Genomic DNA, 17,573 nt, shown 5'->3' on the forward strand with positions numbered 1-17,573 from the left:
GCCCGCAACCGATAATATCATCTGGGGGAGACTGACACGAGCCTGCTCCAGAACTCAAACTGGTCGCTACTGGACCGATCTTGATGCGACGCTGCGTCCTTCTCGGGAGCGCAAGTAGTGATGATTCCATCTCCAGCTCGATCTGCGGGAAAATAGCGAGGTAATAGGCTTTGGTTCAGAACATACCTACCCTTCATTGGTGAGAGCTGAGAGCGCTATTCTGCCGCAGAAGCCTGGCGGCCATTGGAGATCAATGTCGTTTCAAGTTCAGAATGCGGCGCGTAAGGTGAGTGGGACAAGCACAAGGACGGCCCGTTTCCCTATAGTACAGACTTTGGAGATAGAGTGTGGACCAACAGGAATCGGCTGTTCTTATAGGTCAGAGGGAGACCGAGAATGCTCCTGAGCCATCCGGTGGCCGTGTTGAATGACTGCAGTCTCGAATATACATACAGGCGGTCTCTTTCGGAGGCATCTCTTGAGGTTAGGAACCTACCTGTCCGAGTCGCAAAGAGTGCGAAACTTCTCTCGCATCTATCTGCCCGTTATTTCGAGACGACATCATCTTCCGACACCCTCCTGCCGTTCCTCTCTCCCCGACTCCCTCCGATTTCCCGGCCTAGATTCTCGTGTAGGTTGACGAAGGAAACAGATGGGCGATTTCCGATATACGTAAAGATTATTCGCGCATCCTTCATGAATTTACCCATAGAATGTGCGCGAATAATTTCGCGACTCAGGGTACGAGTAGGTAGGGAGATCGAAGTGTAGACAAGCAAGCCCTCCAACTCGGATGTTATATTCACGGTTCATCAGATCCGAAATAGAGGCCGGGAAGGGGAAGCGGCCTTCTGAAAATTGCCCCGAATCGGGTGATTCATGATTCATGACCATGATCATGGTGACTGAGATCGAGCCGACATTGAGGAGAAATGTCTCGGATAGTCGAAAAAGATTCGCGGCGAAGGCACCGCGATTAGATCTGGAGGTCTACCAGGGAGGGCATTACGAAGTTCGACCTAACCAATGTTCTATCAGCTAGGTCGCTGAAGTTCCTCTACAGCACGCGCCCTGCTTGATGAGTAAACGAGGGCAGCGTTTGCTGGTGATCTTCGTCCGGCAGGAAGTCGCGTTCTGCCGCCCTCTCTGGGTGCCCATGCTAACCAATGACAATGACCGAAACATCAGATGGTATCAAGGTCTTTTGTGTAGGAGTCTCGCACATGCGACCATGAAGCGGGGGAACAGTTCGGAGATTACCTTTCGCAACAGGGGTGTCTCTGAACCTCGACTTACCCTGGTAGCGCTCCACTGAAGCTGAAACGGTTGATGGAAGAGTCAGCAAACCGCTGATACCGCGCATGTTTGAGCATCGGATATCCCGTCTTTCTGAGGGAAAACATAGCTCGATCGGCACTGGGAGAGCTTCTCCGCAGTACTCTTCCCTATCCCGGCGCATGTTGAGCTAGTGAGAGATTCCGCACCAGCTCAGCGAGGGCTGGAGCGCGGCATTTATCGGCATTCCAACTTGTAGTGTTGGAATGGTGAATTCTCGACAGATGGGATTCCCAGATCAGATAGACAAGAAATGTTATCAGCAACTGAGAATCGCCGCCATCGGTTTTCGTGCCGTGATGGCTTCAGAAGACAATCGTCTTGGGATGCGCGTAGATAGATCCAAGACGGACTGACGAGCTACACGTCGGGGTTGACCGTGAGAGGAGTCTTTGGTGACGAACTCTATCTATCTTCACAAGAGGACTGAGATGATTGATTCCGCAGCGACCTCGCAAATACGAGTATCTCGAATATCTCCAGGAGTCGACGGGAATCCGGATTCGACGATGAATGAGATCACAATATAGATAGACATGCGCAATACCCGATGAAGGATACCTACAAAACCTGACACCTTCCTTCGCCGTCTCTTTCAACAATCGGTCGAAGAGAGAGTGCCGGCTACAGACTTGTACACCAATCCTGGACTTGAAGTACTGCTGAGGAGCCGCCGGGCTCTTCGCGAGATGACTCAATAACCTCGGAGTGGGTGTCCGCAGATGCGGAAAACCAACGAGATGTAGATACTCGAATTGTAAAAAAAGGCCGCCAGATCCATCCAAATATGCATGCTTGTTATCTCATACGAGTTCTCCCCTCACAATCAACTACTTGAGGCTCATCCAGAGAATCGGATACTACAGCCGGCAATATTCGCGGAAGCAGCAACTTATTCCTCGCCAAGGACGTCGGAGCGCTCGATCGGGATCATGGAATCTTCCTGCATATAGTTCTCAGATTGGAAAAGAGACCTAGCGAAACCCGATTCTCCTGTCAATTTTTCAACAGGACTTCAGCGTTTCCATGGTTGTGGGAATGATTCTTCGCAAGCATTCACAACATCCTGTAGTGACCGGATGGATTCGGTCCCCTTAGCGTGTAAAATCTTAGGCGAAGTTCCTACGCGCTCCATGCAGTGGAGATCTGTCGTACTCAGAGCCCGTCGTCTGGAAGTGAGGGGTATTTGTGATATTATTTGGCGAAAGAAGAGATATGTCGGGTGCTTCGCCTCTTTCGTGGCGGCGATCGTCGTATTCCTCGAAGATTGGAGTCCCGACAGGTCCCAGCCATCGGTGCCCGACACCGATGCCGGGCATGTAGCTCCCTGGAGGCATTTTAAATCGACCTTCGAGGCGTCCGAAGTTGAAGAGAACATCATCGCTTCGGTTTCCAGCGAACTAAGACGAGTGATGACGGAGACAGACGACCTCAAAATTGAATTCGTCGATTGCTCCCTGAGACTCTGGTTCGAGACATCACTCTTTCCAGTCCTCACGAGGGATTTCAAAGGTTTCGCTGAGGATGACGGTTTCGCTCATGATCGAGAAACACCCAGTGACCGCAGAGTGGTTTTTTTCTGCTATAACAACACCGCTGAATTCATCGAAGCGAACTTAACGCAGGCTTCGCTCACTTCGAATTCGGGACGCCTCTATGGAAAAGCTTCCACGGACTTGCTCATCGTGATCACTCGAAACAACCGTCAAACACCCGTCATAACGAAACACCTTTTGATTTTCCCGAACCAATTCCGAGAAATCGTCCACATTAATGCTAACAATAAACCCGGGAAAGGTGTCGGCCCCCCAACTTTCACCTGCGTCAGAAAGACATCCTTCAGAATTCCCTTCGGCTACGCGATGAGCTACGAAAACTTCAAAATGGTACCTGAGGTGCGAGAATGCCTCCGCGAGTGGATTTCGCCGGACAATCGAAGGCCATGTCAGAATTTACCCACGAAAAGGCAAATCATAAGGAATACACTCAAACACGGACCATTGATGATGAATTTTACGACGGACCTCGAGCCATGCTTCAATGTTTCCGTGGAATTGTACAATGTCAACCAGGTCAATCGAATGCCATCGAAAATCCCATCATTCGAGAAAAAAGGCCTCGTCGCGTATGGCTTTGCAGAGCATGCCTCTATCTCGAGGAACCGGGGCGGTGTGTTCAACTTCGCCACCTTCACCGTGATGATCCTGCTCGGGACGTCCATGTATCTTCTGAGCAACACATCATTCACTGATTCATTTCTAGGTCTTCTCTGCACGGTTTCGAGCTCTGGACAGCTTGCCGAGGGACTCAAGAGGGGCGTTCCGATCGCAGCCTACACGTGGGTTCTCGGGAACATGTTTTTCTCTCTCTATCTGGTTGAAGATATGACTTCGACTGTTAGTTTTCCGGTCGGGTTCAGGTTCACTCACGTCGAGCAGTGTGCGCACAGATTTGGCACCATCAACTCTGACCCATACATTAGGATGCCGATCAATATATTCCTCAAATTCTTGGGAGGAACGAAAAGGTTGCGAGCGGATGCCAGAAGCATCATATGCGGACGAGAGTTGGAAATCGATAAGATACGCAAGTTCTTTGGTTTCCGCAACCTGTATCGTATACCCCTGGGGAAGACTGAGGTGGCAAGGATGCTCTTCCCGGAACATATTCTTTGGATCAGCCAATTCCTCTGGAAGTTCAGGAGAATTGACATCATAAAGGCCCGCCCCGATACTACCGAATGGAATGAGTATGCTCTGATACTGCTCCAATTCGACCTTGTGAGAGCCCCGCACTGGAAAAAGTACATCGCTTCCATTGATTCACAGCTCGATGGCCTCGAGAAAACATACAGCTGTTGCAGCAGGAACAGGACGAGGGCAGACCGCAAGTTTCTGAAATTTCTCGCGAGTTTCGAAACGGAAGGGGGTGCTCCGAGAGAGTCGGAAAGTGACTTCCCGACATCATTCTTGATGGTCACGATTCTAATTTGTTTGGTGTGCTTGTCAGCTGAAGGCGTCTTTCATTTCGTCTCTCGGATCCGAACAGAGAAGAGAAGTGAACACTCCCGTGCCTCGCAGAAGACTATACTCGACTTCCCTCAGAGGGAGCTTCGCCTCAATTAGCAGCCGAACCCTCGACCGCCTCAGACGAGGCTCCATGCATAACGAGGCGGTTTCCAAACGGAGATCTAGAGATAGCCTAATGAGAGTGCTCGATTCGTTCTTTTGAGCGCCTGGCTCTTACTGGAGCAGGTTGATGTCATGGATCTTCCGGCCGAATGTTCCTCGATAGCTTCGTGGTGTTCACGTTGTTATGTCTGTTCTACAGGGATCACCCAGGAGTCAGGAGTCTGCGAAATGGCTCAACCGCCTAGACGGCGTCCGAGGGAGTCGAGTCATGCGGGGCGATCCCCGCATGCCGCGGGCTTTCACGATAGTGAATACGAACAATTATTCTATATCTGAGAGGGACCGCTCCGGTTCTCTCCTTCCGACCGAGGGAGCCTCTTTGCGTTCCCGAGCATGCCAGTCGAAGAGATGTTGACGAGCGGTGCACATGTCTCTAGCGCACGAGAGCTCACATAAACACAGAACGTCCACCAAGAAGCATCCATCCACGATACGAGCACATCCTTCAGAAGACGGCGCATTCGTCAACGTGTAGAGAAGAGCGGGGCTCTACATAGGCACAGACTATTCCACTCCAAACAGACGGCAACCCCCCAAGTCTCCGGAAATGAAGACTGTGCCCCTGCAGAAGATGTGAGTTCTATCCCGTTCGCCAATTCTCATCCAAGCAGCTCCGACAGAGAGTGTATGGAAGCGTCCCTAGGCTGAATATCGACCAGGCTTGAATTTCTTCAGGTTGGAACAGAGCACGACCATCTTGATGCAAGCCGGTGACCGCCTGGCCTGCATCAGAGCCCAGCTGGGGGCTGCGGAGAGCCGGATGTGCGTAGACCAATTTCATACGACCTTTCTCGAGTCGTAATTTCTTCCGTGAATGAGCCATACATGTGCATACAATACAATATCGATCCCTTGGTGGGAATGAGGCCTCCCGGAACACGGAATTCCTAATCTAGTCTTCTATCCAGGGATGAGGAACTGGTCCTCGAGGCCGACCAGAGTATCCGAGGCTTTGAGAGTGTCCTCCAGAAGGCAAACGATCAATTCAGAGATCTAGCAACAGAATTAGAAAGATACAGTTTGAGGGATGAAGGTATGGTGGACTGTACTAATCATCCCACAGCCGGAACCTGGTCGGTTCCTGACAACCCTGTTGACTGACGTTTTCTTTTCTGTCCCGCTCTGCAGATATCGAACGTCTCTTCGAAGAAGTGGATAGTCTGTGCACAATATACAAGTGGGGATATTAGCTTTGACCGATGCCCTCCATATCATTTATTCAGGAAGCTTCATCGGGTGCTATCGCAGCGCGAGGTCCGGTTGAATCGATGCAGTGAGTCTCCCCGACGGACTAACGGATGAATTCTTCTTCAGGGCGAAGATGCTCGAGCTGACTCTCGTTTCCGATCAACTGAGATCTCATTATAGAAGGATGAGGAGAAGCAAAACTATTTGAGCCGAATGGAATCGAAACACCCTCGGAGGAGCCCCAGAACGTTCTACGTTCAGAGTGGAAGCCTGTTTATCTCTTCACTCGCGACATCAGCTCTTCACAAGCAAATCACTGCAGCGACGCTACGCCTCGGAGAGAGCAAAACGATCTGCGCGTCCTACCCGGAGCTCCGGGCTATTCGGGAAAAAATCGACGGACTTGGCTCGAAAGCCTCTTACACGGAGACGATCAAGGACCCTGGCTGGCAATGGGAAACCCGCTTAGCGCGAGTCGATAACCAGCCATACTGCACTCCGCTGGACCTTCACCAAAGGACATTTTTATCCTCACGGACTTTGAAATAGTCGACCGAGGGATTCCGCCCTCAGGACAAAGTTTCAACAATGACTCGAACAATGTTCTTATTTTATAGGAGACTTCTCAGAAGAGAACTTTTATGACTCTCAATGAAAATTTATGCGAATGAGGAAAAGTTGTGTCGTCTTTTCATATCGTCGCCGAAAACGTCGAAAGCGGCGGAAACGCTCAAAATCTGTCTCTGATTGCTTCTTCCGACTCACGGCGGTCACGCGAACGTGTCGCTCTTATAGCGCAGTTCAGCCGGAAGAATTCGCGGGGAGGAGAGAATATTGATCCTTCGATTAGCCTACTGTCCTCATATTTATTAGAGATTACACACGGGAAGTCTCGTTTACCAGAATCGATCCTTCCATCATCAACACACTCGCTCAGTTTGTGCATGTCACGGACCAGCATTACATGCGTAATTGTGTACAATTTAGTATATGTCGGTGTATATTGCCAGAAGTTGGGCGAGGTTCAACCCGCAACTTGACCTAAGAATTTCAAAATTAGTCGCCTCGATGGTTTCTGAGTGCCTTGATCCGAGAGTTTACCCCGGAGCGAGGTCTTCGTTCTAGGCTCAGATGTCGTGGTGGGTTGCTGTGTGACCATTTGATCGTTCGCCACGCTAGGTGGGCTTGTGGGTTGGGGTAAGCTTATGAAAATGTTTTCTTCCTCCGGCCGTCCGAAGAGTCGACGAACGGTTGCCATGGGCGATCGATGTACCGGGTTCGCCGTCAGCGTGGGCATCTGAGAGAATTGATTGGCTCCCGTTAGAGCACTGGCAGGTGCCCACGCGGGCGGACTCTGGCGCTCTATTGGAAGTTTTCCCGGAGCCGCTTGCGTGGAAGGTGCACCGGGGAGAGGCAGCTTCGGATTGAAATCGGTGATCACCACCGGTGGTCGTGAACTGATGCCGATCAGTCTATGGGGGAGTCCCACTTGTCCTCTGCCCGGCCGAGCGTTTTGCGTCTGCAGAGACAAAAACGTCAAAGCTCCTTGAGTTGATGCTTCGATTCGGAAGACGTTCACGAAGAATGAGCTTTTCCTTATTGTGAAACGTTTCAGCAAACATGATACTCACCGCAGCAGAAAGGAGTTCTCTAGCGATTGTGGCTTCCATGATCACAACCGGAAAATGAGCCAGTGACTGACGCGGAAATTGTTGGAAAGACGCGTGTCGGTGTTGTTGAAGTGGATGGGAGTTGAAGATGCGATTATCACGCGTCGCTTTCTGCGATTCGGGACCCGTTCGGTTTCCTTGGCTCATATTTTGAGACGGCGACGCGACAAAATTCAACCTTTGACTCTCAGCCGACAAGTGGTGCGGCGGATTCCACTGGCGTTGCTAATGGGACAATGGTCGAACCTCATTCAATGCGGTCTCTTCGGACTTTACGCAGCGTATGGATTTGACTTTTCAAGGTTTACTCACTCCTGGCGACCTGTTCTGTAACTGTCCGAGCGGGACCCTGAGTACTCCGAGCTGCGGAATGCCGAGTATTTGACCGACATCGACAAACATCAATTGGTGTCGAGGTTCGTTGCCCGCGACCACGTGCCGGGGGGAACTCGCAGCCGTGTCCGGTTTGTTGGGTTGGCCTTGTTGTGCTCTCTTCTGATGGTTTGAACTCGGGCTGGGATCATCGAGCTCTGAAAAAGGGTATGCCGGGCTTGAGTTCATCATGAGGCTGCCTAGAGTCCTCGTGGACGGTCTCGCCAAAAGTCCTTCTAGGTTCCGGAATGAGATTCATAGTCGAACACACAAGAACTAAGTTATAGTCATTGGCAAAGGAGAAACCACGCGAGAAGGTGGGTCGGGCTGGTGGCGTTCTGATGGCCCATCAGCGCGGAAGCCAAGTCATGTCTCATGAGGTGGCGCTACACTTTGGAAAGTTCGACTGTATGGGATCTTCGCGAGTTTCGGATCTTCTTGCAAGGATCGAGTGGCTCCTCGCGTGGGACCCTTGATCTCAAGTGCGACAACGCTGGGGTTCTGGCTGTGGATATCATGAGCGGTATCGCTCGGGCATTTTCCCGCGGCTGATTGGAAAACTGTCGCACTCTGAGGAGCTCTGTCGGAGGATTCCATCCCAGAGATTTGGGCTTCTCGGTGAAGAGTGTTAATGTAAAATGTATCTAGGTGTTCGTCTCAATTAGGGAACCGTCGCTAGCGACGCCAGTCCTGGCTGGGATCGAGGGAGCACTGCTGAAATAGGCTCACATCACATCCGGGAACTGACTATGACATTGGGAAATCATATTCTACGAAGTGTCAGTAGATGAAGTCTCACTGGAGTCTGTGAGCAGTTTCGCTTCTACGATGTGAACCTCGTCAATGTCTTTAACTCGGTCTAGTAGGTGCCGAACAATTTGGAGAGTGTTCCGATCTGGATAGGTGGACACCACAGTATACACAGAGCACCACGAATACAGAAGAACAAGTTGACTCCGGATTTGCATCTTGCTGGACTGTCACTCCGGTCGATGATTTGTTGTCTGCAAGCCCTCTTATAGCTTCACGCTCTTTCTCGGCTGAGGGAGAATCGACAGCAGCCAAGAATTTTTGAGTCCCTGGAGGGAAACGTTTATTTTGAACGTCTCCGCTCCTTCTCCCCCCACCGAAAGTCAGAAATCGCAGCCGAAAATGACGATGGGACCACGACGATGCAAAAAGCGTGTCCACGACAAATATCGCTGACGGAGGAAGTGGAAGCGATTACGAACTTCTTACAGTGTGAATAGGAATTCTCAGCTTAGATGTCGGCTTGAGCGGGAATCCGAGTCGAGCTCGCGCGATCGGGCCACCGCTTTCGACCCACTCATTTTTCAACCAGAGGTTTTTCCTTTCAGCAGGCAAGAAGGAGAAAAGCTTCTGCGTTCCCACGTAACTTGATTAAAACTCGTTCCTGAGGGAAAATAAAAATATCCACTCGATCCTAACGGATTCTGAAGCCGAGTTTCCCGCAGGCTGATTGATCCCTGCTTCCGCGATACGAATGGTGTGCGTCCGAGAAGAGTTCGGACTTCCCTTGCCGTAGGGCGCACCCTTCCTCTCGGAGAGTACGAGTTTCCAGCTTCTGGTAGATTCGTTTGCCATCAACAAAGGTTCTCAGGGACCGAGACCTATTTTAAGGACGGCGTCTCGGCCTGCAGCCTCTGTGATCGTGATCAGACAGCACTCCTAGCCGACTCATGAGAGTTCGACGGGCAGTCTGTCATTTATCAATTATCGCAAATAACTCGATAGGCGGAATAGATCCTATCGGAAAGTGACTCGTCCACAGGCTCCAATGATGTATTCAGACGATGAGGACTCGAGCGGAGACGAGGTATTTGTCGTTTTTAGTTTTTTTCCGAAAATCGAATGATTGTTGCCTTAATCCGTACGAAATTCGTGGAGCGAAAAGACAAGGTGCTTCCTGCCTGTAGATAACCATTTTCTCCGAAAGCCCCCAGTCAGAGAATATCCAGCCGGGAATGCTGAAGATGATGTCAATGATGCGGACCTAACAGACGAGCAGCTCCGCTACCTCCTGGGCTTCAGGCCACGTGAATTCATCCTCTATGGGAACTCGCTCTTGACTCAGTTCAAAGGTCTCTCCTCAGACGTTTATGTCCATCGATCCGCATAGCACGATTTCACGCTATCGTTCCTCATGGCTTTTCCTTGGAAATTATTGAACTTCGGAGCACACAGAAGGCTCCTGAAATTATGGACTCAAATAGAGCTGATCGGCGTCTATCCTCCACAACCAGGCAAGGACGATAGAATGGAATGCAGAGACTCGTATGGCGAAGAATTCTGGCGGAACTACGTGCCGAAATGGGAGCACCTTCCAGACCTGGTTATCGAGCAGATTTTCAGCTACCTCTCCATTCCGGACAAGCACGCGGCCTCGCAGGTACATGCGTTGCGCCTTCGATACCCATATCAGCACGTCCAATGATTGCGAGAAACAAATCGCAAGTTTGGTTTGCCGTCAGGTCTGTCGGAACTGGTATCGCACGTTCCACCTGCCCAACTGTTGGCGTCAATTCCTACTCGATGATAGGACATTAACTAAAAGGAAATACACTCGCTACCTTGGATACATACGCGAGTTGGACCACTACCGCATGCAGCTCTGCCTCCAAAAAGTCGGTGAGCCGTCGGTTTCCGGGAAGCGTTTCCTCTGATCTGCGGCTTCGGCTCGTGGACCATTGATGAGCAAACATGCGAGTCTTGAATAGGATAAAAGACGGAGTTGTCCTGTTTACTTAGAATAGATTTTCAATTATGTGTCCGCGTCGTTCTAATAGTTCTTGCGCTTCCCTGTTACGACATAGAAATTCCCCCCGGGAAGTTGAATTGAATGCTGACCTCTTGTGTTCCAGCTCCTTTCTGGCAAGCCATCCACGTGAAACCAATGTCGAACCTCATGAATCTTTTCAACTTCGTGACTTTAGCGGCTCACTATAGCAAATCGCAGCGAGAGCGCCGGGACGTCGAAGTATTCGCCAACCTTCATATATTCGAGTTCTGTTTTTCCCCGGATCATCTCCAGCAAGGTACGGAACGACACGACAACCACGTTTACGGAACAGGCGGTCAACTCCTAAGGGTTCGTTCCATTTTTGCTGTCAAAGAGCGACTATTTGAAGATTCCGAGCACATACAGCTCCTTATGGATTCCATTTTTTCTTCGGCAGGGCGTGGTGGACCTACTGCGAGAACTGAACTCCTTGCGACATTTGATCTTGACGAATCTGTTGTTGGAAAAGGCTTTGGAGGCGACGAGTCTACTGGATGAGGTTGTCGCGAACTGTATGCTGACGCTGCAGACACTATCGATCGTGAACTTGACGAGAGCTCCAGTCACATTCTTGCATCCAGGCGCTTTCTTGAATCTTCGCGTTCTGAAAATGTCGCCTCAGAACCTCCATGGAGACACGCTAATCGCCATCGCGGAAAGCTGCCGATACCTGAATGTATGTGTAACGAAGCTTCCCAAGTTGTTCTTCCCCACTCCTAGATATAGGGACCGCTCCCAACCCGGAGAATCCTACCTCCGGGAAGTTCCCGGTCGGCCCGTTGTGGGGTCCATACCATGGAGGGGCTCCCACTCACCCTGTTGATCCCCGCTCCTAGGCGTGACTTCCCAGAATGAGGGCTACGTATTCATATTTTATGATCTAAAATGTGTGCCCAATAGCTCGTGCTTTTCTATAGAGTCAGCTGGTTTGATCCTTCGACCACAGAAATTTACCATGCGAAGTCCCAAGCGAGATTCGGACTGCGGTCATAAAGACACACGGGTCTTCGGAAATCTGTTCCCACGGAGCGTGGGATCCCATCCGGAATCCGGGTTCGAAGTTCAGTCGTAGTCGAATGGAAGTCGATCTTGTCAGAAATATCCAAGGGGATAAAGTTCGCGACTCGTCGGTTGAGTGGAATTTCCCGCAGTATTTGATGCTCGAGCTCACAAGCGAGCCGCGCTATTACCCGCCTGTCGGATGTACGGAAAGAATAATTCCGCTGTGAATGTTTCACCGTTAAAGGAGATCTATCTCGTCCACAATCAATACACGGAGATCGGCATGATGCTTCCTGCGAAAAACTGGATAGAATTCAACAAGCTCAATCCTCGGATCAGAGTCAAGTTAATTTTCCAAGGACGGTCGAAACGCGATGTGAGTAGGCCTGTCGGAATCGAATCCCGGCAAAGTCCTCAGATCGAACCCGATGTGGGATGCTATAAATGATTGAAAATTGATCCGAGTCTCAAATGATGTTCTCCACAGCTGATATGGCAAGAGAGATGTCCCGTGGACAGCGTGGTCTTCGATTCGCAGCTCAAACCGCTCACAGCAGAATCGGCGATTATTATGACTTCGCTCTATGCCCCTACGCTCGAAAATCTCATCTATCTCGGCTTGCCTCGCTTCCACCAGCCCCACCGCTTCTCCGATCGATGTGATTCTTCTCTAGTCCTCTTAGTCCGGCAGTGTGCCCAGCTCAAGCGCCTCGTGATCCGGGAAGTGAGTTGCACTCCAGAGTCGCACCATTCGGAGAGATTCCCGAAGCGATGGAGATCCGGTCCTCGACCGTGATAATACTCACTCGGGCTAAGTTCTCTCTTCCACATAGGTGATATCCACCTGTACTTTACTCTTGATAGCATTTCACGGCCAGCAAACCGGAATGAAACTCCTCGTTGTTCGCAAGAACGCCATACGACAAAAATTCGACTTTCCCATGAGCCCCGAATGGAGTTCAGAATTCTCACACTGGCTCAAGAAAAGCTCAACGAACTTCGAAGTAGGTACCGGGCTTGCGTTTCGACCCGCAACAAACACCGTTCGCGGATGCTCATGATCGAATATTATACAAATGTCTTCGTTTCCAGACATGCTTCGCAGAAATAAGGCAGCTGCTCGGAGACCCCCTCTGGAGACCCCTGACCGATAAAGAATTCACCAGGCTTCCCGACTATGGGTCGCTTCTTCATTGTGATCAGCTGAACTATAATTTTTGAAAGATATGGGGAGGGACTCTCATGAAAATCAGACCCCTCCGGAGCGTCGGAGGGTTCTCGAGTCGCCTCGCAGGGCGGTCCCGCGTCCGCCGACCAAATTCTGGCGGAGCCCACGTCGATCGGCGACGAATCTTATTTATTCATTGAAGTCCTTGCAATCGTATTTTTCCAGCTTCGAGCCTCTGCCGGGAGGAATCCACATGTACACATCGCACTCGCGAAGACCCTTGTAAAGAGAAAAACTTCCTAGTAAGGCATCGGAAGTAAATCATTCATATTTCGTATGTATAACTTTTCATTGGAAGATTCAAGGTGAGCCTTCGAGCAGGCCAACCCATACCAGTTCGCGTTGGATATCACAGTTCTCGGTGTCGAAATCGCCCACTTTGCAATTGGAAATGCCGTAGATAGCGGTGAAATTGTATTTCGGCCACCGGCAAGGCTGCGAAAGAGTTCATGGGCGAGGACCCTTCGTTGTCAATATATTCCTCGAAAGGAATGAGGCACATCTCAAGTCCATCGTACCTTTATGAATGCCTTGACGACATAATCCAACTGATCTTTGTAGACTTGACCGGACAGCTGGGATTGCACATGAGCCGCGTACTCTGCCGCCACCTTGATCTCATGATCGCCAGCATCGATGGGCTCCCAATCTTTCCCACATTCTCCTACAGTTACATTTGGACCGTAATCCTATGCATTCCTCCCCTGCTTGAGAATGGACTCATGTATTCGTGAACAAATAATCGACGAGGAGGCCGCTCACCAGTCACGGGATCGTCGTAAGCGATCGCTGTGCAGAAAACTGCAATGAACACGGCTGCCAAGGAAGACTTCATCATGGTCTAGCGGCCCTAGATACGAGCGCCACTATTTATATGCAGACCCTGAGAGCGAGCATCTGTCAGGCATCTGTCGAGTTCTCAGGGAGGGTCAACAATAATCTCCCACCTGAATCCCCGTATTAGCGGGGAGATAAGAGATCAGATTGATCCTCTTGTTGTCTACGTGTGATGCCTGCCAAGCTCCCTCGTGACATGGGAAAACAAGCTGAAATAGGTAATTCATTTCCCGGCGTTGCGTCTGTGGGAAGCGAGCTCCAGCAGATGGTCCTTGGTTGGCAGTTTAAGTCGAACGGTGGGACTCACGTTCAGCGTCTATCCCTTTTATCCAAGTCGAGCAAACAAAAGGAGGTGTCGAAATTTTCCCCATACATTCATTCATCGTTTTATTTCTCCTGCCTGCCACCGAACCCTCTGAGCGGATATTAAAAGAGACTTCACAAGAAGCCCATGTAATTTCAAATCATCGGAATCTATCATTGTGGCGGAAGAGTCCCATTTTCGCGTTGATCATCAGAACTCATTAAATGTTAGCAATTTAACCTTAAATTTAACAATGATAGCCAGGGGCTTCCGTTCATCGCTGGATGTCCGCGAGTCCGACAGAATCAGGGCAGGTACGCCGCGACTTGACGCGTGTAGACCGTGCGACAAATCGGGCAGAGTCCATCGACTAGTTGTTCGCAGCAATCAGTGCATAGACATAGGTGTCCGCATTCGAGCAGCATAACTTCGACTCGATTAGACATGCAGACCACGCATTGCGGACCCGTTTCTACGAGGGATCGAGCTTCTTGTCGTCGCTTACGCCGAACCTCGTCGCGCCGTACAGAATCTGTGCGTTGCTGTCGACATCGGCGGTAGTTGTTGAATAGTCGATATCCTGAGAAAAGAAGATTATCAGGGCTCGGTGATCGAGAGGCATTCAAATCTGTCGAGTGGATCGAGATAATCATGAGACTACTCCTAATTCCTTACCGACATAAGCGCCCAGAGCAACACATGAGAACCCGAACAAGAAAGCCCAGAATCGCGCGTGAGCTCGTTTCGAGTCGAGGGTTTTCACCACTACGGGCAATGTATCAGCTGTGAGGAACATGGGCGTTCCGTCGGCTGGAGGTACCAGAGAAATGGTACCCGTGCCGTCCGCTTTCAACGTCCCGAAGCCCAAGACCAGAGCCCCTTCTTTGAGGATGTATTCTTTTTCCCGCACACCTGAGGGATGGAAACATTCGGTTCTCAGATTACTGAATCAATCCGGAGAGCACGCAGCTTCGGCGCATCGAATGGTTGAATTCCCGCCAAAGAATAGAGACTCGACGTCTTCACTCACCTTCTGTATGCTCTCCGCGGAGCCATCCGGTCAGGTGAGACATACCTCCCGATGCCGGGGTGTACTTATCGTATATTTTCGTGAGGCAGTCCAGCCCGGCCTCGAGCGGTTGCGGAACGTCGACGAAACCTCTCCCTTTCACATTACCAATAGCAGCCAAACCGAAAGGTGTGTGCCGAAAGGAATCTTGGATAACTTTCTGTTCATGATGCCTGAAATCGTGGAGATCGGACTATCGATGACCCGAGTCCAGCCGCGAATCACTCCGAGATATCTGTCAGCTAGGGCTCAAGATTCCTATGGAGAGCATAGGCACAATATGTTGTAGACGAGAGGAATCTTCAAGACCACTTACCACATTCTAGAGAACGGATTCCACTTCATTCGGTAGTCAATCGTCTTGAAGCGAACCAAAACACCTTTCTCGTCGCGAGCCATCCTCGCGTAGAGGAGCGGTCCGGTCGCTCTGACAGTCCCGCGTACCACTGCGTGAACGCACCCTGTTTCGGGGTAGTCCTCTTGGAGGATTTTTCCGATTTCATCGTTGATCTCAAGTTGGCGTGCAGTCTGCGAATCGTACAAGTCGTTTTTTTTTCCGAGAGTAGCTCGCACGGCGACAGTGCTCTCAAGGGAGAGAATAATTAAATGAAGGAGGCCCCGATCTCATCCGGAACTCTGCTCGACCCTCCGGCTGACTCCTACGCGGGCTCGGTGCGCGACTCACGAATAATAATTATAATAGCCAAGACTTCGCACGCCCGGTATGCGATTGAGGAGGCATACTCACGAAGACGGCCAGAAAGCTCTTATACCGATCGTTGTATACTTTATTAGCGTAGCCGAAGGCACCGGCGCTAAAAAGCAAGCACGCTGAATCCCAGGTCAAAAAGTTGTCGGTCAAATCGTTCCAAATCGTCATCGTGTTCGCCGGGTGGCTTTTCCGTAGCTGGGGAAAGGCGGATGGTATCAGAAGACCATCAACCTCATCTCCCCGACGACGATCTGTCTCTATTCGACGGTGCGAGCAGTATTAGAAAACGAAGACTATGAGGAAGAAAAAACAGTGAATGCCGCGCGAAATGTTGATCAACAGAGCAGACGACAGGTTTTTAAAACTTGGCACTTTTCGTCGCCCCACGTCTCGGCGATGACCCCACGAGCAACGAGGGAGCGAGGAGATGGGGTCAGGGGGGTGTTCCTGAAATGCTCTCAATTTATGGTTCGGATAGGATTCCCGAGCAAGCGTCGAAGACGCATGACTCTGCGTCCTCGCGCTCCTGCACGGATCATCACTGCAATAAATCGTTCCGGGAAATCAAACCGCGCTATGGATGAGGGAGGCAGGAGAGCGTCTCAGATGGTCTTCACTCAATCTTTCCGCGGGTATATGACATTTTCGAATATCATTCTTTATATGTACTTTCATCTTGATGAATCAGACCTTCGGGAATCGTACGAGTACTGCCGAGGCTCGATTAATCGGACTGATTCGTCAGAGGTTTTCCTTCGGGATATGGAATGTCCTTGAAGATACCCTGTCGGTATCGCATTTGGTGAGGAGCTCGGCTAGGACGCAGTCCGTCGCTCATCTCACCATTGATTCGATCTGTGAGAGCGGATTATTCTTCAACAACGCCCGATGACTTCATGACTGAAGGTTAGTCTCTGTTTGGAGCTTGGGGGTGATCTGTATATGAGTGATACCAGTTCATCATGAGTAGCCCCCCGGAATGAAGTCCAAGATGATCCCCCCCTCCAACGCCAATGAGACCCACGGACTCAGAGAAGGCCAGCGAACCTTCGTCATCCTGGCCTAGCATCCTTTTCATTGTCATGAGCAAGGTTGGCAGGCCTGGTCGCGCCAGAAGACATTCCCCATACCGAGGTAGCTTGAGCTGGCCCCCTCCGAATGCCGTCAGTCGACCTGTGTGCGGCCATCGAAACTTATCCCAAAAGCATTCGCGGTCCATTATCACGATATCGAGTCACGGCAAGCACAAATCTATCGCATGTGAGGTCATTCTCGAAGAGAAAGGAAAGCTTGTATGGAAATGATACGCATCTGATGATCGCGGATTTCCGAAAGTCTAGAGTCTAGACCGTTGTGTACCGAGCGCATTCGGGCTTATGGTTCTTAGTCTTTCTGCGTTCTGCACGGTAGTTTTTCATGAAGAGACCAGGTTCGGGATCAGCAATTGGAGGACCAGGGAATATCCACATGCGAAGACCGATGTATATCGATCCGAATGGCTCAAGAATAATCCGACTCAATCGCAGAGACGGCGACCACTCGTCACTGGGATGGCTGCTGCCTCCTTCCGAAAGAGTCCAAAATATCCAGAAGACCATGAGAATCTGGGACCTGCTCAACGAGGAGACAGGGAAAGGACGCTTAGACCATTTTCCTTGTTTATTTTGGGATCTAGTCAACGGATTCGCTCCATCCCCCTTATCGCTGACGGAGCGCAGACAGTGCGCGGAGGAGAGTCGGATGGAGGAGAGATCGGCTCTCCCCTTCGGAACTTCCCTAATCCGACTGCGATTAAGGAGGAAACCTAATCCGTCATCGAAGCCCATGGGACGGGAATTTCAGACTCCAGAGATTCTAAGCCCGAG

At 50.7% G+C, this 17,573-nt stretch overlaps 3 protein-coding genes and 1 long non-coding RNA gene across 4 annotated transcripts; 2 read left to right on the top strand and 2 right to left on the bottom strand.

Annotated features, from left to right (window-relative positions):
* Positions 1-5,007: 5,007 nt before the first annotated feature.
* On the top strand, positions 5,008-6,377 carry LOC100904987 (uncharacterized). Its single transcript, XM_003740731.2, has 5 exons — positions 5,008-5,099; positions 5,202-5,288; positions 5,435-5,559; positions 5,655-5,703; positions 5,841-6,377. Exons 1-5 carry the CDS (start codon positions 5,074-5,076, stop codon positions 5,920-5,922), a joined length of 369 nt encoding a protein of 122 aa, XP_003740779.1. The 5' UTR covers positions 5,008-5,073; the 3' UTR covers positions 5,923-6,377.
* Positions 6,378-9,557: 3,180 nt separating this feature from the next.
* Positions 9,558-12,779, top strand: LOC100903784 (uncharacterized). Its single transcript, XM_003740805.2, has 10 exons — positions 9,558-9,593; positions 9,714-9,858; positions 10,021-10,166; positions 10,249-10,405; positions 10,639-10,865; positions 10,954-11,232; positions 11,803-11,934; positions 12,046-12,282; positions 12,392-12,562; positions 12,651-12,779. The coding sequence occupies exons 1-10, from the start codon at positions 9,558-9,560 to the stop codon at positions 12,777-12,779; spliced, it is 1,659 nt and encodes a 552-aa protein (XP_003740853.2).
* LOC100905128 (uncharacterized) lies at positions 12,727-13,688 on the bottom strand. The gene is made up of 4 exons (XR_001951157.1): positions 13,549-13,688; positions 13,305-13,450; positions 13,120-13,221; positions 12,727-13,005 (listed from the first exon to the last, which is right to left on the bottom strand). It is a non-coding gene; the product is annotated as an uncharacterized LOC100905128 (long non-coding RNA).
* A 296-nt stretch (positions 13,689-13,984) lies between these two features.
* Positions 13,985-16,047, bottom strand: LOC100903929 (mitochondrial ubiquitin ligase activator of nfkb 1). Its single transcript, XM_003740806.2, has 5 exons — positions 15,745-16,047; positions 15,313-15,524; positions 14,958-15,169; positions 14,603-14,839; positions 13,985-14,507 (listed from the first exon to the last, which is right to left on the bottom strand). Exons 1-5 carry the CDS (start codon positions 15,874-15,876, stop codon positions 14,233-14,235), a joined length of 1,068 nt encoding a protein of 355 aa, XP_003740854.1. The 5' UTR covers positions 15,877-16,047; the 3' UTR covers positions 13,985-14,232.
* Positions 16,048-17,573: the final 1,526 nt, after the last annotated feature.

The sequence above is a fragment of the Galendromus occidentalis genome, unplaced genomic scaffold, assembly GCF_000255335.2.
Source record: "Galendromus occidentalis unplaced genomic scaffold, Mocc_1.1 scf7180000077086, whole genome shotgun sequence".
Taxonomy (NCBI): domain Eukaryota; kingdom Metazoa; phylum Arthropoda; class Arachnida; order Mesostigmata; family Phytoseiidae; genus Galendromus; species Galendromus occidentalis.